The 22171-nt window shown below is 45.1% G+C and overlaps 1 protein-coding gene across 2 annotated transcripts in view; it reads right to left on the reverse strand.

Moving 5' to 3' along the window:
* Positions 1–907: 907 nt before the first annotated feature.
* Positions 908–22171, reverse strand: part of LOC147634763 (uncharacterized) — a 239842-nt gene continuing 218578 nt past the window's right edge. For both annotated transcript variants that reach the window (XM_086803941.1, XM_086803942.1), the window contains exon 33: positions 908–1231. In XM_086803941.1, the coding sequence (XP_086660067.1) occupies positions 1079–1231 (153 nt within the window). In that variant the 3' untranslated portion in view covers positions 908–1078. The remainder of the gene's footprint in view (positions 1232–22171) is intronic.

Genomic DNA, 22171 nt, shown 5'->3' on the forward strand with positions numbered 1-22171 from the left:
GTCCAAGCAAAATTTTTCAAAACCTTATGGAAATGTGTCTCTTAAGGCAATCATGATGCTATGGAAATTCTCTACTGCAATCACGCACGTGTGTGTGTGTGTGTGTGAGAGAGAGAGAGAGAGAGAGAGAGAGAGGTGTAATTAACATCTATGAACGACCTGAAGGGTCTAAAGTCTGAAAAATGTTATTTGTGATCCGTGGGTTGACTGGATGTCAAGACAACACGAAAAACACTATCAAAAGGAAAATATAGAGCCAACAAACTATGTAGGCTCACATCTACCATAGTAGGTAGCAAAAGAACCTCACATGTCCGAACTCATGTGTCATCCTGCTCATGGACCGAGTATTTGGCTACAATGTCCACTACTGGTGAGTGTGCCTCTGTCTCGTCGAAGCAAGTCCCAGATCTGGAGCTGTGGATCTGGGTCTCCAGGATTGGGGATGTCCAAACAACCATAAATTTATCGTGTAAATTAAACATATCATAGCTTTGTGTAGTAAATCAACACCGAAGGCCTACCATTTAAACCAAGAAAAACATTTTCAGTGTCTTCAATAAAATTTGTTAGGATCATGCATGCCTGCACTTGGTTACACTTGCATATTGAACAACAATAAAAAGAACCTTATGCTCATATGTAATCAATCACATATTATTGCTGAACTCAAACACATTGTTCATTTTGTGATTGCTTCGTGTTCAAATGATTCAAGGTTCAATTCTCTCTCTTTCTCTCATAGGCCACTTTGGCCTCTTGTAGACGTTAATATATCTTTCTTTCTTTCTCTCTCTCTCTCACACACACACACACACACACACACACACACACACACACACACGTGTGCCGACACGCGCGCACCACCCCTCCCCACCCGCGTGTGTGTATTGTATTCTTTCAAGTGAGTGTAAACACAATTTCTGTATTGAAAATGAAACAAGTTTAGTTCTGTGCTGGTGTGTCTCCCTTTATTATATTATCCATTCTTTTGATTTAATTATACCTTGAAGAATACAAAAAGTTGGCATTCAATTCATTAGTAACAAAGGGAAGTGATAAAGTTCAAGCCCTCTTGCTAATATACACAATCTGAAAACCCCATGGTTTTGTACAATAACCAGGCTTCCTCATGAGCCTTCACTTCCTTCAGCCTTCTGTTGCATGCATGGGTACTGTCATTCAAACCCGCTGATCGATCTTGCTTTATGCGCTGTGTGGCTGCTTGAAACTGCATCAGAGCCACAAAGCAAATACATTAAGATAATGTCCTAAACTGCTGAAACAAATTTCAGTCTGTTTTTTTGAAAGGGTTTTTCATCTTTTCTTCATTGTGTTGCTCCCAGCTGAAGCGAGCAGGGTTTAAACCCATGAGTTCTGTGTTGTTGAAAAAACAAAATTTAGTTTTAAGTACATTAAGATAATGTCCTAAACTGCTGAAACAAATTTCAGTCTGTTTTTTTGAAAGGGTTTTTCATCTTTTCTTCATTGTGTTGCTCCCAGCTGAAGCGAGCAGGGTTTTAACCCATAAGTTCCGTGTTGTTGAAAAAACATTAAGTAGGTTAATCGTGAATTTCACAGTCAGAAATAATTTCATGCTGTGAACATACAAGAATAAACGTCTGCAGTGGTGGGTGTGGGTGTGTTGTGTGTCCTCTGTGTCTGTGCCTGTGCCTGTGCCTGTGCCTGTGAAAGAAAGAAATTTAATATTAATGTCTATGAGACCAAAAGTGATACAATGGTACCATGGATATACCGAGCCTTGGAAAAATAAAAGAAAAAACAAAAAGAAAACATCTAGCAATAGTGTATGTACATGTAATCAGCAGATGATCCTATGTAGAGTGAGACATGCCGTGATCACCTAATGACGATACCCAAACTGATCTGATGGCCGAAAGAAAGTCATGCCTCTATGATGGGAGCATGTCATATTGGTGGAGAATTTCTTGGATCTGCCTCTGTTGGATAGAGGGTCGTGGTGCTTTGGATCAAGGGCGTTTAGCATGTAAGGGTGCAAAGCCAAAGCCGAAGCCGGGTATGGGTGAACTCCTTTGGTGTGCAAAGCCAAAGCCAGGTATGGGTGGTGGGCTAGCCTATAGGATAAATTGGGCACGCTCACTAAGAACTCCTTTGGGGCGCAAAGCTGATGGTTGGTGGGCTCTGATGTGGATGCCTGTACAGTGGAGAAATCTGTGATGGCTCTCTCACGTCGAGGCTGGGCCTTTCTCAGAGCGTGCTGCCTCTAGTACTACATACAGTGTATCTCATTGTCTACCTCTCCTGTGGTACATTGCAGATCCTCTCCTCCTGTGAGATATCCTCGGCTCGACCTCTCTCTATCTTGAGGTGGTGGGAGGATACCCTGAGCATGTGACGTGTATGTGTATGTTTCTCGGGATCTCAAAGAAAGAGAGAGAGAAAGAAAGAAAGTTATATTAAATGTCTCCTACAAACCCAATGGGTCTATAAGACCAAAGTGATACATGGTATGTCTCATTATGTAAAAGAAAAACAAAACAAGTACAAAAAACATAGCTCTCTCAAAGTAGAGGTTGATACAATGATCATCATGGGGAAGTACATGGGGTATAAGCACTAGTACAAGAGAGTCACATCATGGAGTACATTGAGAATATGAAGCATGTGGGGCACATCAACCTCCAGTAAAGGGTACACCTCTCTCAAGTATGTGGAGCATGGGTTTACAGAGTATAGCTGAGAGGTCCCCTTCTGTCACAGTACGTGGGACAGTGGTGTGATGGCGGTTTAGAATGTTTTGTATCTGGAGCTGATGGTGAAGGGTTTAGTGCTGAGCTAGGGTAGCCACCTATGGGTGCTGGAACTGGAACATCATCATGGCATTTGATTAACAGAGAGAAACAAGAGACAGTTGAGAGAGAGAGCACAATGCTCAAGAGAGTTGAACAAGGATAGTTTGCTTGATAAATTTTCATTGAAGAACATATACTTTTATAAGCACAAAGGTTCTCCTCCTGACATCACTACTTATGTCACATCACACACAAAAATATCTAGATATTATTTATACCCCTCTAAGAGGTGGTTCACACACACAAACACACATACTTCCTCACTCAAGAGTGGGTTCACACACACAGGTACGACCTTGATTCCTAGCAATCCCCCCCTCAAGGGATTATCTTGTATTGTGTCAAGGATAAATCTGGGCTCATGGCTCTTGTTTCTCATGCCAGTTATGGGGTCCCAAGGGTAGAGTACACACATGATTAGGTGACTCACTCACAATACACAACTTAACAATACCACACAATGTTGACCAAGTACACACACACTAAGATCAAGTACACGCTGACCATAACAGCCACAGAGATAAGGCCTTGCTTCCAACAAACCCCCCTCAAGGGCTCTCTCTGCCGTTGTTGCAAGAATAAATCAGGACCCGTAGTCTTGTTTCACATGCCTCTAGTGGTGCACACAATCCACATGGCCCACATCATAAGGTGATGAGAGATGGTTACAACCATGATAAACACTTGATCTAGAACACAAAACACAACTTGGTCTAACATACAAAACACAAACACATATCTAGACATAAAGACAGATCTTTGACACAGAGAAACACACATTTGTGCAGCACATTTTTTGACTGGCCTTAGGTCCAAGATCCTCCCATAGGTACCGTTTTTCACCGCCCGTAGGTGCTTTTTTCCACCCATAGGCGATGCTGCCGAGGGAGCACCTAGTGGGGGTTTGAACCTAGAACCTCCCAATCCCAAGAGAAGCATCTCACCACTTGAGCTACCACCTCATTGGCTTTGTTGCAGCACATTTATCATCACCTCCCCTTGATACCAACTTGGCCTACTCATTTGGTGGCTCAAAGGTTGAATCATTACATAAAGTTGATTTTTCATCTCATTCCTAGGGAAAATTTAGGGTTTTTCAAAAATTAGGACTTTTTTAATCTGATGCTAAAGGAGGCTGTAGCAACTCTCCAATGCTTGAAAAATGCTGGGGAATTTGAGATAAAGGCTTCGATTAAGTATGGGGGCTAGAACTAGAACATCATCATGGGATTTGATTAACAAAGATAAACAAGAGAGAGTTTAGAGAGAGAACACAATGCTCAAGAGAGAGTTGAACATGACTCAATGATGTGATAGTTGCTTGAAAAATTTTCAATGAAGTACATGTACCTTTTATAAGTACAAAGGCTCTCCTCCTAGCATCACTGCTTATGTCACATCACACACAAAAATATCTAGATATTATACTCCTTTAAGAGGTGGTTCGCGCACACAAACACACACACATACTTCCTCACTCATAGGAGTGGGTTCACACACAGGTAAGACCTTGATTCCCAACAACAGCTGGATACAATGATAGAGTGAAGTGATAGATGAAGTAATGTACAGAGCTCCATACGGTGCGCCTCTCCTTGGTAGTGGTCCATGTAGAACATCGGCTCGCTCCCACGTGACTCCTCTCAGTGGGATGGCTTTGGCGGGTGCATCACTAGTACTCTTGTCCCCTCTGTCTCTGAAGAAGGTGGTGATAGTCCCCTGTTTGGAAAGGGTGGCACATGAGGCCTAGGGTCTCTAGAGAGGATCCTCCAGTGTCTCTAGAGAGGATCCTCTAGGGTCTCTAGAGAGGATCCTCCACTGTCTGCCCATCTCAAGTTGAAACATACCAAGGCATCTCTGGTCTAAGAAGTCCATAATCCTGGAGAGTGGACCGAAGTCCTCTCGGAAGAGGAAATGGAATCTCCCCCGAATCTCATAGTATATTGGGCATCGACAGACATAGTACTCCTCTATCTCCACCTCCTTGTGGCATAAACTGCAAATCCTGTGCTTTCTCTTCACTTTTGTAGCTCTCCAGTCTGAGCCGGTTGATCTCTCCATGTGTGATCTGTAGGAGAGGGGAGGCGAGGTCATACTATAGTGGTGGGAGGTGGTCGATCGATATACCATGTGATGTGAACCATACAACAGAGACTTTTGCAAACCAAGTGTCATGCCCTTTTTCTGCTAGGAGCCGTGAAGACTCCATGGCTAGATGGAGGTACATCAATGTGGGTGTGACTAGTGTGCCAAACAGCCAGAGCTTTGTCTTGGGCTCCTAGAAGTGTGCCTGGTAGCACTCCCACTCAAGCAAGGCCAATGTTGCATACCCTCGGGTCAGGCGGGCATCTGCTGCCGGTAACATGTACTTGGGCCCACTGAGTATCACTCCAAGGTAGGTGTATGAGGTAACAATATCGACTGGATCTCCCATGTATGTGAAGCTGTGGTCCCTGAGGTGTGGAAGACCATCACCTTGCTCTTGCCAAGGTTGATCGTTAGGTCCCGCTGAGTGTGCCACCCAAGCTTCCGCCCGGTCCACCGAAGCTGTCAATGAAGTCTGCGATTTCATCAATGTATAAGCCAAACAAAGTCAGAGAGAGCGGGCAGCCCTGCTTCACCCCAATTGTGCTAGAGATCTCAGCTGACATCCCACCAGGCACTCTTAACTCGTCCAATGATGGACTTGTATAGAGAAATCAAGCTCCACGTCATCTCAGAAGGTACTCACATGTCGTGTATTATGTGGGTGCAGGGCACCGTGTCAAACACCTTGCAGATATCCACAAAGCAGCAGTAAATCTTCTTATTGGATGCCTTTCCTTCCTCAATGATGGCTCTGAGTGTGAAGATGTGACCGAGTGTCGAATGTGCCCCCCCAATAGTGCTACATATCTCCTAAGAAACCGCCACACGCGTGTACTTGGCCCGTTACCGCCGCATACAGCCAAAATCGCATCATGTGGTAGTTGGAACTCTTGCAAGCATCCAATGAGGCGGGATGAGGGACCGAATCAAAATCTTTGCGGAAATCCACAAAGCAGGCCCAAACCCGCACATGCATGCACATGCACTTGTATGATCTGGTCTCAAAGGCCATATTTGGCCTAACAAGGTGATATATTCTCCCCATAGATTTGGGATAGAGTGCATTATGATCATTCTTGTATACTTTATAGCATGCTCCCCGTTTGTTCTGTGCATTTACCTCAGCTCTCAGTTACTAGGTTTCCAGTTTCAGTTTCAGTTTCAGTTTTGGTTCAGTTTTCCATGACGATGATATTCTATGGATACTTGTAATCATCTTTTGTCTCATAGGTCCATCAGGCCTTTTGTAAGACGTAAATACTTTATAGCATGCTCCTAGTACCGTACTTTCCTCACAGTTATTTCAGTTTCAGTTAGTTGTTTTTAGCTTTTCTTACACAGACATTGTATCAGATCCACCAATTGTTGTAACCTTTTTGGTCTCATAGGTCATTTTGGCCTTTTGAAGACGTTAATATATCATTTCATTTCATTTCATTTCTCTCTCTCTCTCTTGGAGAAACTTAGGCGGATCCGAGCCCTGCATGTACCATTGACAGGCTTGAAAGCAGGGATTTCCCCCAAGGAGGATGCATGATGAGATTGCATCCTTTGTGGATAGCTATGGAGGTACAGGATCACCTTTGGCCCGAACACTGGTGGCCATATTGTTACATGCCAATGACATCGTCCTCATATCACATTCAGAGGAGAGACTGCGAAAACACCTAGATGCTCGCAGCTCTAGACAGATTCTACAGGGGGATAGACCTTATGGTCAATTTGGGCAAAACGAAAGTGATGGTATTTAACACCAACCCCCCTCACACCTATCCTTCCTATTCAGAGGGGGGCGAGTGGAGATTGTGCCAAGATATGTATACCTTGGAGTCACATTTACAAGCGCCGTGTACAATATGACTCTGTTTCCAGATTAGCACGAGGGCATATCTCCCTGGCCGGTTTGGAGAGACACTGCTTCCACGCACATTTTTAGGGGAGGATGTGTGAAGGAGTATTGATAGGCTTCAAGTGCTGACGATGTCACCCATGATTAGGAGTAAGCCGTCGGTGTCCCATGACAGAATATATGCAGAGTTAGACGTCATAGATGCTCTCTTCCAAACCATTACTTATATTCAGCATGTATACTCGCTGGACAGAGACTGTCTCCCTCAACATCACTAGAGTCTTCTATGAAATTGTATCATGAGAGGGAGAGGGAGTGGGAGAGACAGGCCAGACTGCCCTCCATCTCACTAGGAAGACAACCGCCACCCTTACTAGAGCAGGTATGGTACTTGAAGGTAGTTGAATGGTTTCATGCACATATATCGCAAATGGATCATCTTCCCCCATTTCAGTACAACATAGACTCCACATTCCTCGACCTCTCACAACAAGGATCAACCGGATCATCCGGTTAGATCTACTCGGCCTACACATACACCAGACTTGGGTGTTATCATCAAAGATAGGAACGAAACCTGAGTTCTACATAGAGCAATTTTGGAGACTCGACGGGGATGGATCCTTTCGTATCCCGAGGTAAATGCAGATCCACATGTCACATGCTATGCACATCGCAATTGGTCAGCTTAGAGTATCCTCCGACAACCTCTAGAGTAGAGACTGGGACAGCCAAGAACATTCTACAAAGAGCAATTTTTGATACTCAACGGGGATGGATCCTTTGGTATCCCGAGGTGCATGCAGATCCACATGTCACATGCTATGCACATCACAGTTGGTCAGCTTAGAGTATCCTCCCACCACCTCCGAGTAGAGACTGGGAGAGCCGAGAACATTCCATGAGAGGAGCGGATATGAAGAGTATGCACCATAGGGGAGGTAGAGGATGAGGCCCACTATATGTTCAAATGCCCAAGGTATTATGAGATACGCGGGAGATTTCACTGCCTCTTCTGGGAGGGGTACGGGCCACTGGCTCAGGTGATGCAGTATGAAGACCAGAGATGTCTCCATATGTACCAGATAGAGCTTCGACGGCATAGGGACGGAACATTGAGAGGACATGCTGAGACAAGGCCAGGCTGGCCAGTCCATACAAGCCGTTGCCCAAAGGTCCAACACTGATTTCTTCACGGCATGAGTAGCCATCCATGCCGACGCTGCTGCATCGACATCAGCTCATACCAGCCATACACAAGGGCTAGGTCCCAACACAGTCCAACACTAAGGATCTCCACCACACAGAGAAAGATCCATGAGATTCTCCAACAACATGGCATGCCCTCACGGGCCTCACCATATATCCACATCTGCCATCAGGAGGATAATAAAGTCATGTTTCAATTTTCAGTTTTCACATCCTTTTTTTAGTTTTTCCATGGCACCATATTACCCATGATATCTTTATACTAATAGGCCTTTTAGGTCCTTTGTACACTTTATAGAGCTCTCCTTCTCTCTCTCTCTCTCTCTCTCTCTCTCTCTCTCTCTCTCTCTCTCTCCACCATCAGATCAGTTCTGGCCAAGGCGGGTATCGACATTAGCTGATCACAGCATATCCGATCATTTGTTGATCACATGTACTGTCAGATAATTTCATTTTACTTTTTCTTTCAGTTTTCCATGGCTCAGTATATCCATGGTACCATTGTATTACTTTTGGTCTCATAGGCCCTTGGGGGCTACCATAGACGTTAATATAACTTTTTTTCTTCTTTTCTTTCTTTCTTTCTCTCTCTCTCTCTCTCTCTCTCTCTCTCATGCGGATTGCGATTGGCCAGATATGGGTTTCTTCCCATTGCCTCAGAGTGGAGACAGGTAGAGCTGAGCGCATCTTCAGAGCCAGGAAGCTCGTACGGACACCCACAGAGGAGAGGATCTGCCGACTATGACACACAGAGGTTGAGACAGAGGAGCATTACATATGCTGTTGCCCAGTATAGTATGAGATCCGCGGGAGGTTTCACTGTCTATTTTGTGAGGGAATCAGATTCGGTCCACTCTCTAGGATCATTGACTTCCAGGACCAGCGTTGCTTGGGCCTCTTCCTGCTTGAGCTCGACAGACACAGGGACACCTTCTTGAGACACAGGCCCCCGGCCCCTCCCTCGACAGCCAACCATCACCAGTTTCTTCCGGACCCAGGAGGTGGAGGAAACCGACATAGTGGATCTTGTGGACCCTCCACGAGCTGCTCTAGACCTACCTTGCCCGAGAGGAGTTACCTCGGACTGAGCCTCTGCACTCTAGCGTGTCCAACGCCCTCGACCTCCCCGTCGGCCACGATCACCTCATTAGCTCTAGATCCAAGACATGCTCCACCGCTATCGAGCCACCTTTCCACGTGACATAGCTGAGGGAGACCTCTCGGCCATACTCGTCAACCCCATGCTTGACATTTTGGAGAGTGGTATACCATCTACTCGGAGCTGATGTTGCTCCCGTGTTTTTATGTTCTTAGTTTTCCATGACGAGTTTCCATGGACAGTTTTGTATCACCCCAGTGAGAGAGCTATATTTATGTTTTCATTCTGTTTTATTTTCCATTCCATGATGAGATATGCCATGGACATTATTGTACCACTTTGGTCTCATAGGCCCATTGGGTCTTTAGTAGACGCTTAATCTCTCTCTCTCTCTCTCTCTCTCTCTCTATGAATTCCATGATGAGTTTCCATGGACAGTTTTGTATCACCCCAGTGAGATAGCTATGTGTATGTTTTGTTTTCCATTCCATGATGAGATATGCCATGGACATTATTGTATCACTTTGGTCTCATAGGCCCATTTGGGTCTTTAGTAGACGCTTAATACATCCAGGCTTATGCACAGATTGCAAGACATTGAGGTACCTGAGGATATGCAGTGGGGGATATATGCTTTGTATGAGTCTGTGACCAAGCAGAGTCCGAGCTCCAGGTGGACTATCTGCCCGATAGGGGTAAAGTAGGGATGCCCGCTATCACCCACCCCCTTTGGACTGTACATGGATGTGGTCTCTGATTATGTAGATAGATTGGGAGGCCCAGGGGCATGCCTCGCAGGGGTGTTGATACCCATCTTGTTATATGCAGATGATATTGTTCTAATCGCAAACTCTCCGAAGGGATTACAGAGCCATGATGTACCTAGATAGAGGATCCTGATAGATTTCTTCAATAGTAGCAGCCCAGCCCACATACCTCCTAATATCTCCTACAAACCATCAGGCCATCGGGGCACCAGCCACGCTCCCAAGGAGTCACGATTATAGAGCAATCGTCTTATGTCGTGCTCGTCGGCCATGCCCACCAGGATCCCAACCACGGCATTCTCACCACATCGCCAAATTAGAGCCATTATTGCTCGGCATCAGAGGCACCTACCTCGCTTCTACGAGCTCTCCATTGTAGACAGCCCCATGGCGGAGATATTTGATCTGAGGAGAGGGCAACACTTCAACTCATCAGCATACATGGATCTACTTGATATACATTTTCTAGCATTTTCTACTTAGTATCATCTAGGAGTCTTACTTATAGTTCTTGTAACTTTAAGATTGTCAAATTATTGTACTCTTCAGTTTCATTTGGTTGTTCTCTTTGATGAGACACCAACTTCATATGTACTCTTAGTTTTGGTCTCATAGGCCATCATGGCCTCTTAGAGATGTTAATATATCATTTCATTTCTCTCTCTCTCTCTCTCTCTCTCTCTCTCTCTCAGACACTTAGAGCCCGCAGGAGACAGAGGACACCTGGCTTTCGGACACCACGCCTATACCAGAGAGAGATGACAGAGATCAGAGCTCAGTTTCACAGAGAGGGTGCGGAGCGACTGGCTCGCTTCAGAGCACACCGAGGCATGTTCTTCAGGGAGCTGTGGACACCCCCTTCACTGATGTATACCATTTTATACCCCCAGTATGGTACAGGATGGAGCTACCTAGGTTGCATATCATGATTGTATACTCCATGCATATAGCTTTGCATTCTCCTAGTAATAGAGCTCCATCCCCTGCACACCCACATTCAGCTTTTTTATTCAGTACTTTTTCATTTTGTTGGGATGACAGAGGATACCCCATACAGGTACTCCGATTTGTCTCATAGGCCGAGTTCGGTCTTTTGGAAGACGTTAATAAAATCTTTCTTTCTTTCTTTCTTTCTTTCTCTCTCACAGCCCGACTCTTGCTCTTTCAAAGGTCTTGCATTTGGCTTATCTACAGTCCCAAGTTAGTCCTTCATTCATTCTCTTCAAAAATAATAAAGCAAATACTCCTAGCAACAAAAGGGGGCCCTTCAGTGGGTAATTTGGGACCCAATCAGGTGTACAGATCTCTCTCCCTCCTTCGCTCCTTCCCTCCCTCCCTCCCTCTCTCTCCCTCCTCTCTCTCTCTCTCTCTCTCTCTCTCTCTCTCTCGCGCGCTGGTGTCCATGGTGTGACGCCTTCGCTCCTTCGTTGCTCGCGCTGTGCGCTGGTGGTCTCCCTCGCTCTCTCGCGCCGTTCGCCACTGCCTTGCTTACATTGCGCACTCGTGCTGGCAGCGCTGCTGTGCTGACCTGCTCGCGCTGTACACAGGCGCACTTCCACTCACTGCGTGTTCCGTCCTGCGCTGGTGGTCTCCCTCGCTCTCTCGCACTGTTCGCCTGCCTGCTTACACTGCGCACCCGTGCTGGCAGCGTTGCTGTGTTGACCTGCTCGCGCTGTACATAGGCACACTTCCACTCACTGCCTTCCCTTTTCCCACCTGCCCCCCTGCTTGTTCTGCCTTCCCTTTTCCCACCTCCCCCGCCCCTGCACCCCTTCCGTGATGTACAAAGGCGCACTTCCACTGCGTGTTCCGCTACCCCTTTTCCCACCTGCCCCGCCCTGCGCCCCTGCGTGTTCCGCTACCCCTTTTCCCACCTCCCCCGCCCCTGCGCCCCTTCCGTGATGTACAAAGGCGCACTTCCACTGCGTGTTCCACTACCCCTTTTCCCACCTCCCCCGCCCCTGCGCCCCTTCCGTGATGTACAAAGGCGCACTTCCACTGCGTGTTCTGCTACCCCTTTTCCTACCTGCCCTTGCTCAGGCCCCCAAGGAAGCAAGTAGGGGAAATAACACAATGAACCTACAGGAGCTGGAGGCATACATCAAGACAGTGGAGGACAACACCAAGAAATTACTGGGCGAACAAAAGAAGGTGTTGGATAGGGTCCTGACCCAACATGAAAAATAGTTGGAAGGCCTCCGCAAGGAGATACAAGGAAAGAACAATAGGATTAAAGAACTGACAGCCCAAGTGAACCACCAGGAAGAGGTGATTCAGATGTTGAAAGAGACCCAGCTGCAACAAATAGGAATGCCAGAAGCTGCCCCAATGATGGGGGAACTCCGGGCAGAAATGGCCCTAAAGGCTACGGTCAAGGACCACATAGTGGAGGAAGGGGAACTGAATATTCAGGAGGGTTTAACGACTGACCTGGAGCAGTTGAAAGCTGCGGGAAGAACTGCAGACCACGAAGAAAGATTGGGTGGAGGTGGTGAAGAAGCACAAACCCCCGCAGAGCATCATACATGAGACTCTCGAGGAGGAGAAACGCAGGAAGGATAGGGCCTTGCATGTGCCAGTACGGGGGCTACAGGCGGGGGCTTCCCCACAGGAGGATGCCATGACACTTTGCCAAATGCTAGGAGTGGACGGGATTGCCCCCCCCTTTGGAGACACATGGAGGCAGGAAAGGATATGACACAAGCGACCCCTCATCATTAGATTCCCTGATGCCACCAGCAAACATGCCTTCTTAGACAGGCGCAGGCATAGTTTCGTACGTCGTACGGATCAGATCGTACGTACGATTTGTACCGTACGTATCCGTACGATTGCCCTCAAGGGCACACAGGTGTACATGGGAGATGATCTCACTCCAGCACACGCGGCACACTGGCATGAGGCGATGGTGACTGTTCATGAGGCCCGCACAGCAGGCAAGTGGGTTATCTACAAGGATGGCAGAGTCATTATCACACTGAGCGCCATCCCAAATAGGGATGCGGGGTCTATGAGACCAAACACCTAGGGTTGGCAGTATGGAATTTCAATGGCATGCTCTGGTCGAATCCAAGAGGCTTGAGCGAGATTCTCACAGGCAGGGATGTCATTTTTTTACAAAGACTCATCAGAGTCCTGAGAGGGGCTTACCATACATAGCCGGGTATGAGTGGGAGTCAGCTTTTCGAGGCGAGACCCGCACATAAGGAGGAGTACGTGGCTCTAGGGGGAGAGTAGCTTTCCTTTTTAGATCCCATCTCCAACAGATTCTCAGCATCGTCCGGAAGGACGAGGATGCACGATATCTTTGGGTGCGGCTACAGCTTAGCAGTGACAGAGTCATCCACATTGCTGTGTGTTATTTTGCACCACGCCACTCCCCTTACGCTGCACAGCATGGCCAGTCACCGTACTTACCATTATATGAGGATATCATGGAGTTCTCAGAGCTGGGGGAAGTCCTCCTACTCGGGGATTTCAACGCCAGGACGAGAAGTCAACAGGTCTCACTACTCGATCTAGACGACCCTATCAGACTATAGGAGCTGGACATCACTGACACAGGGCTGCAGCGATCATCATAGGACCGTGAGGAGGTCACACTGTCCAAGAGATATTTCTTAGAGCTGGGAGTTGCACATGGTCTCGTTATCTATAACGGGATGTCCCGATGGCCCTCCTCCAGCGCCCCCACCTCCTTCCCTAGCTCAGGAGGTACTAGCACTGTGGACTACCTTATGGGATCTCCAGCTTTGGCACACCTTATCCCCGACTTCTCCATTCCGCCACCCCCTTTTGAAGTTGACCATGCCTATCTCTCTTTCACTCTTACCTACACACCACCCGTCCCTCCACCACCTCCCCCCATCTCACATTACACTCAGGTCCTCTTTGATCACGAGCTTGACCTTGTTTATTCCAACCACATCTACTGCCAACTCTAGAATGTGGAACCTATTGTCCCCCTATCCACCCTCACAACACAACTCACCACCATACTCCACACATCTGCCATAGCTTCTTTCATATGCACGCGGCGGTCTACCGCCAAGCCACCTTGCAGTTCCATGCCCCAGAACTGTTGGTATGATGACGAATGTCGGGCCACACGCTCCCGTCTTAAGCATGAGGTACGGATTGGGAAAATCACGAGACACCAAGCACAACGGATTTCTCAATGGCTCACCCGACACAAGAAACGAGAGTTCTATGCTCGGAAAGAGGATGAGTTATACCGACTTTTCTTAGGGCCGAACTGCAAACAGGCATGGAGGAAACTCTGAGAACATCGCCCTCCCACACCTATCACCTGCCAAGACACATGGCACTCCTATGCACGCTCCCTCTATCATATCCCCCACCACCAGACCCCCACCCCACCATCTCCACCTTCTTCACAAAGGGCATGGTCCTCAAGGCCATTCGTAGACTACGCAATGGGCGAGCCCAAGATCATGAGGGACTCACTGCCGAGTACATCTCGCATGCCCCTCCCAATCTAGATGGCAAAACTAGAGGGTGTTTAGGAAGCAAGCTTCACTAAACAACCTTTACGTTTGTCTCTTTGCTATCTTTTTCTTCATTTTAATAGTGTGTCCTTCTCTAAGAGAGAGCCGACATACTCCCGGGTGTTTAGGAGGAAAATCCACACTAAACCTGGCCATTTGTCTCTTTGCTATCTTTTTAGTCATTTTAATAGCGTGTCCCTCCCTAAGGGCCGACATACCCCCAGGTGCTTAGGAGATAAACTCCATAAGCTTTTGAGTGTACACTATAGCATTTAAACATAAAACATGGAGAATAGACATTACCTAATACTTACCATTTATTAGGTAGTGTCTTTTATATCGTGCAATCCATACATAGTCTTATACTCTTCGAGAAGAGTTAAAGACTCTTTTAGTTGGGGCTCTTGTATCCAGCGGGCATCCTCTTCTAGGTAATTGGCAAACTTTTCCAAATACCACCTTAAAACTTTGCCTGTCCTTGAAACCTTGTCATCGTGTTGTTTAAGGATTCTTTTAGGCCTTAAAATTTCCTCCATCTCATCAAATTCTGGCGGATCTTCTTCTATTGTGTGTGTATATGTGTGCATGGAGGAGGATTGCCCATTCTACTGTGCGCTGGTGTTTGCTGTAAATTCCCTGCTCTAGTGCTCACCTGCTCGTCTAGTTGTTGACTTTTTCCTTGTCTAGAGATTGGGCCTTCGTTTATTCTTGCTGCTTTAGAGAGGATTGTCACCTCTTCTCTTGCTAGGGTCTTGCTCTTGTCGCCGTTGATTGTTATTGCTTTGGAGTGGGCCATCACATGTTTTCTTGCCGAAGTCCTCCCGTCATCTCTTCCTGTCGTTTGTTTCTCCTAGCTATTGCCGTTTGCCTTCTCCTAATTCTTCCGCACTCGTTCATCTCCCGTCTATTGGTTGTCTTTTTTGTTTATCACTGTTGCCTTTGCTTTTGCTCAGTGTCTTGGCTTGTGTGTGTGTTTGTAAGAGTACGCGTGCGCTTGTTCATTATCATGTTTTGGAACGCAAAGCCACAATGCTTCCAGCTTTTCTCGCATAGGAACAGTCTTGGACGCTTATGATTGTAGCTCTCTGCTTTAATGTGAACATAGATGCATTTAGCAAAGAGCAGCTCACTCACTAGGAACTTTTATTTGGCTATGTGGACAGAAACATTTATGGATGCCCTTATGTCTCTCACCTCCTTATAGACTGGAAGCTTGCTTTGCAACATATTTAGTGGTCGGGTAGACCTCGAGACTGGCAATATCTTGAGACTGGCAGTATCTTGAGACACGAAAGTCTCTTTTGGAGCCGTGCATTCCCTGCTCCTATGGCTCTCCGTTGCCCACGGCGAGCTTACTTTCTTTCTACAAAAGGCATTCGGGTTTGCCAAGATGTTGGTGATGCTGAAGGAAATGTTATGTCCTTTCCTCAAGCTCACAGCCGTTGGTAGCTGGGTATGCACTACAGGAGCAATTGCAGCCTTTTACTCTTATGGTTGTTCTGGATGGTGAAAGGACAGAGGATTGGATTTTCCACAGGGTAGATCCTGCACCTTATCCAATTTTTCTCTCAGGTTTCAGCTCTTTTGATCTACATGTTGATTATTCTTGTGTCTTGGTTTGTTGATCGAGTTAATAAGATTTGGCTCCTCACTAAGACAACTATGAAAAAATCTGGCATAGTAAATTGCCACTCAAATCTAGATTATTTTTATATTGATGCTTGTTGGGAGTTCTCCCAATTGGAGAATTTCTTGAAAAAAGACACATGGCTGCTGCGAAATGCCCCTCTTGTTGTTGCATAAAGGAAACAATGATGCATCTTCTTTGGTCTTGTCCAAAGACCAAAAGTTTCCTTTGGCAAATTTCACACTCTTAAACTCAGATTCCCAAGGTATTCCTTCTCTAGATTTTTTTTGGCTTTTTGACACGTGGCCTTCTAGATTGGATCATGCACAGCCCCTTCTAATCTGGACTAGATATTGGGCTTTGTGGACAATATGGCATGCAAGAAATGAGTTGGTTTTTCATTTTGTACGGACTGCATGCTATCACTACTTTCGTCAATCCTCGCGTCAATCTTTGTTTGATAGCATCCATCTACATTAGATCGATGATGGCCAATTGCTTTGTTTTTTCATTGTTTTCAACTTGTATCAACCTAGGAAGTTTTCCCTCGCCTTGAGGGCTTCCTTTTTAATATAGTAAATAAAAGAATGCTTTTACAAAAAAAGAATCATTTCCATGGATTCTTCATCCTTTAATGTACGAGGGCATAGACATTGCTTGGCATCATTTTACAATGCGAATACAAGGGGTAATAACAGATTATGGAAAATGGGCGTTGTTGTGGCGGTAGTGGGCGGCACAATCGGCGGCAACAACTGAACAGGGCACTGGATTGGTGGCTGTTGGTGGCACAGCCAATGGCTTAGGATGCTACAAGTGGTGGTGAAGGGAAGCTACGGGCAGGTCATACTTCTGCATAGGTGGCTCCCCTCCTAGAAATGCAGCACAAAGTGTTGCAGGCGGTGATGCACACGTTGCAGTCCCTCCTCCTACTACGCAGGAATAAAGGAGATGGGATTTCCGTGATGCACAAGCAATGTCATTGATAGCATTGTCTATCAAGAGATCTATCAAACCATGCATACGGTCATGTAGATCTGCTAAGCAAGCGTGGGACACTTTGGATATAACATGTATCAAACTAGGAATAGAGCATGGGTTGCATATCTCAAGAGGCAGCTTGATATTGTTGAGATGCATGAGGGAGATTCAATGACAAAGCATCTCACCAAGGTCAAGGATTTGAGGAAATAACTGTTGAACATTGATGAAATCATACCAAACACGTATTTTGTTAAGTTGTTACTAATACTCTGAATTCTTTGCCACCTTATCTTAGTTTTCCTACATCTCTTAATCTCTCAATGAGAGGTGGTAGAGATTCAGTGACTTTTGATGAGCTTGTGGGCTTGCTCTTACAAGAGGAACAAACAAGGGCCAACCGTACTCATGGCTGTGAACATGCTTTTGCAGTGAAAGACAAAGGGAAGTTCGAGGCTGACTCCAAGAAGTTACCTTCTAATGGTGATACTTCAGCCAAGAGTGAAGCTTCTAAGAAAAAGAAGGGTAAATGCCATTTTTCTACAAGCCTGGACACTATATCAATGAGTGTTATAAAAGGATAGCTCAAGAAAAGGACAAGAAGAAGGATATTGGGAAGGAATCTCGCAGTGTTGCTGATGCATCCGAGGGTAAGCAAGAAAATTCAGCCATCTTTGTGGATGATGATGGGGTGTTTTTGACCATGGAAGAGGTCAATAGTGATGCTTCTTTATCTGGTGATGTATCTCTCAGTGCTTCTGAGAAGAGTTCTCCTATTTGGTACATAGACAGTGGTGCTACATGCATCACATAACATCTAGAAGTGACGTTTTCAGCTCTATGCAATCTGTTTCAGGTCATCGGAGTGTCTGTTGTGCAGATCACTCAACATACCTTATAAAAGGTATAGGCAAGTTGCCTTTGGTGTTGGCCAATGTGAAGTAGAGTTGCATGAATGATGTGTTATATGTGCTAGGCATAAAGAAGAACTTAGTGTCAGTGTCTTCTATTGCCAAGCAATGTATGCATGTGGAGTTTGTGGGTGAGAAGTGTCTCATCAAGGACCCTCAAAAAGAGTTCCAGATTGTATCTAAAGGTTCACTTTGCAATGGTCTGTATAGGTTGGATACCTATGACAAACAAACACATTGTGTATGTTGAGTTTGTATTAGATGCAAATGCAATGAAGGCAGCTAAATTATGGTGTGCTAGGTTTGGGCATGTAAATTTCAGGAGTTTGATGCTTTTGCAAAAGCATAATCTGGTAGAATGCATGCCTCATATAGAGATCCCAGATGATCATGTTTGTGAAGGTTGCATTATTGGCAAAATGCATAGAAAGCCATTCCCAAGAGATGGTTTAGTTAGAGCTTATGGCAAATTACAGCTCATTCATAGTGATGTTTGTGGTCCTATGAGGACACCATCTTTGGGGGGACATCTATATTTTGTCACATTCATCGACGACTATACCAGGTTCACATGGGTGTTTCCCATGAAGAAAAATCTGAGGTATTCACACATTTTCAGCGTTATGTACATTTGGTTGAGAATGAGACAAGGTGCAAAATTCATACTCTTCGCATAGATAGAGGAGATGAATACATGTCAAATGTATTCAAGAACTTCTTGCATAAAAAGGGGATTAAGCGTCAGTGTACAGTGCCACACACCACAACAAAATGGTGTGGCCGAATGCAAGAATAGATCTTTGATGGAAACAACTAGATGCATGGTCAAAGGTCAAGGTTTGCCATGCAAATTTTGATTTGAGGAAATTTAATGTGCAACGCATGTGCTTAACACGTGGCCTAGGAAATTTAATGTGCAACACATGTGCTCAACACGTGGCCTACAAAAGCCTTAAACACAATCACACCATATGAAGCTTGGTACAAAAGGAACCAAGAGTGGACTATTTGCGTCTATTTGGTTGTTTGGCATATGCACATGTACCTCAAGAGAAGAGATCAAAGCTAGATGATAAGCTATGAAGTGTATCTTTTTGGGATATAGTAGTGAGAGTAAGGGGTACAGGTTATATGACCTTGGTACTCACAAGGTGCTTACTTGTAGAGATGTTATCTTTGCTGAAAATTCAGATCAGCCACTCTCTACTACATATAAACAAAGTGTTGGAAGCCCAGAGGATATGTATTGTCATCATGCCACTTATCCACATGCTGAAAATTCTGGACAACAGAATATAGGACAACATATGCCCCTACAGGTGTTGAAGAAGCTATACAAGAAGAGAGGACAGCCATACAAGCGGCGAAATCAGTCCCTAGATGCCTGATAGGTACCCTTAAAGATAGCAAACGTTCAGCCCTTTGGAAAGCAAGACAAGGGTAGGAAAAAGAGCTGAACCAAGCAGGCATGAAAGTGACTATGCTTGTATGGGTAGTTCCATTATCAAGGCAATCAGGACAAGGGTAGGAAAAAGAGGTGAACCAAGCAGCCAAATTCTTATGAGTACGCTCAAGGCAATGAACATTGGGAAAAGGCCATGCAGGATGAATATAGTTCCATTATCAAGAATGGTACATGGGAACTTGTTGACTTGCCTCCTGGTAAAAATGTTACTAGTACAAAGTGGGTGTACAAAGTCAAGCAGAAGCTAGATGGATCTATTGATAGACTCAAAGCAAGGCTAGAAAGAATATTCTCAAGAGAAAGGGATAGACTATGAAGAGACTTTTGCCCCTACGTCAAAGATGATGACTGTCACCACAGTCGCCTCAATGCTCGTGGCTTGCGCCTCAGTGCAGCCTACCGTAAGGGAGATGGGACACCTCACTAGAACATTTCCTCGTCATTAGTCCAAGTGGCCACCACCAGAAGTGGTCCTAGGGGTATCGCAACTCTACTCGGCTTCTCACAGCCATGTTCTTATTTAGGGAGTTAGAGGTGACAGATTTCCGCATTCTTGATCAATCCGGCAGGGATGCCCTCTAGCACCTTATCTCATCCTATTTGTCGCCAAAGCCATGAGCAATTTCCTTTCCGCCCAGGAGACCGGACTCCAAGGACTGCGTCTTTCCATCTGAGCACAAGAGGAGCTTCTTGATTCTCAGTTTGCTAATGATATGGCAGCATATCAGTCCAGGGACGAGGTGACCTCCAAAGATTTGCCGAGGTGATTGAGATTTTCTATCGTTTATCCGAAGCACAAATCAACTAGCAAAAGTCGTGTTCATTTTGGGTTGACTCATTGCCAGCCCCCTGACTTGGCATCCAGTTGAGGCTTTTCAATGGGTCCTGAGGGGCACTCCAGTGGCATCGACATCTCCCCGGAACAGCAGCTAGCCCCTCTTCTTCCAAGCATTCTGAAGAAATTGCTATATTGAAGTTCTGCCAGGCTTTTCTTAGCTGGCCGGGTTGTGTGTTGAAATATACAAGTGAATAGGGTGTGTGCGGGAACAAGCCCTTGGTTAGAGGCTGTAAAAGAGAATGTGTAAATGTGAGAGAACCTGTGAAAAGGTGATAAGAATCTACTGGGAGAGAATAAAGGGTAGCATGAGGAGATGTAGGAAGTGTGGAGATATTCTGGGAGAGGTAGAGAGAATCAAGCAAAAGAGGTGGAGTGAATCAAGGAGAAATCAGATGCTTGGATGTAGACTCTATAAATTGAGGCATTGGCCTAATGAGAATCAAGGAGAAATCAGATGCTTGGATGTAGACTCTATAAATTGAGGCATTGGCCTAATGAGAATTTGCTGGTTTTTGATTATCCATGCCTATATTAAGCTATTAGTTAATTACTCACTAATCACGTCTTAATTATCGTCTAATCAGTTTATTAATGATGTTGATTCTAGCATTTGATCCACCATAGCTCATCACATTGCTGTAATTTTAACATGGTATCAGAGCCTAGCCTAGAATCCATCAATTTGTGAGCCCATTATCTTGCTAATCACCTAGCTAATTAGGATTAGTAGATAATTAATATTTTTCCTCTTTTTCAACTAACCCTCTGTATCCCGAGCTGGTGGAGGAGCTCTATCTCCTTACATACATCAAATTAGCCCAAACTCTTCTAGCCCAACATAGCTACTTCATTGGTGCTCTAGCCCATCGAATCAGCGCAGCAAACCGCTGGCGCAATAAAGAGAAATCGCGTTTTTTTTCAACGCTTGTTTTTCTGAAGAAAATGAAGATCTCTGCTGCTCTAGATCAAATGGGTCTAATTCCTCTTAGCCCCAGGGGTTTTCAAGCATGCTCTACAAGCAGGTGAAGTCAGAATTTGATTTGATCAAGTCTACAGTGAGATCCAAGCTCTTCATTAAATCTGCAGGTAACTTTGGTAAAACAGAGATTAAGCATTCAATGTTTGGTCAAATCTTGTGTTTCTAGGCTTAATCCTCTACTAGACTAATTGCTATTGATGGCCTTGAAAGCATTTGAGCTCATTTGAACTCTAAGGCCTCAGATCTGGACTCCCCGCATACTCTGTTTTTTGCACACAAAACAAAGGATTAATTTGCTAATCAGTGATTAATTAGTGCTAATCACTGTATTTTGGTGCAATTGAGGATTCAAATTAACCATTAGGTATCTGATACATATCCCTATAACTTCAGATTCCAATTCGGAGATGGTTTGATACTCCAGTCATTCCGTACAAATTGGTTATCCTTGATTTAATGTAATTTCTGGTGATTTTATGCTGATAAATCTGTTGTCTCTTAAACACCACATTGAGTTGTAAAAGGATAGACACTGCCCTTGAATCTTGAAATTGGATCAAGAGGTAAGACCCTCTTCACATCATCATGAGTATAGCACAAGAGATAGTCAAATTTAATGGGGAGCAGTTTTACACATGGCAAACAAAAACCATGTATCTGCTGATGAGGAAAAACCTGTGGAGGCTAGTTGAGGGAAGAGATGAATGCCCAGAGGTGAGAGAGAAAAATGAGTGGAAGAGCAGGAATGAAAAAGTATTGAGACTTATTGCACTCAGTTTAAATGATGAAATCATTCATCTCACCACAGGGATACAATAGGCAAAAGATGCATGGGATGAACTCAATAAATTATTTGGCACACAAGCTAAAAATTCAAAGATAAATCTGTTAATGCAATTCTAAAAATTGGATATGAAGAAAAGTGAACCCTTAATCACACACTTAAACAGATATAAAAACATTAAGCAACAACTGGCGGCTATTGACAAAAAGGTAGAAGATGATGAGGCACTACC

The sequence above is a fragment of the Cibotium barometz genome, chromosome 10, assembly GCF_041138505.1.
Source record: "Cibotium barometz isolate CiBa-2024 chromosome 10, ASM4113850v1, whole genome shotgun sequence".
NCBI classification, from domain to species: Eukaryota; Viridiplantae; Streptophyta; class Polypodiopsida; order Cyatheales; family Cibotiaceae; genus Cibotium; species Cibotium barometz.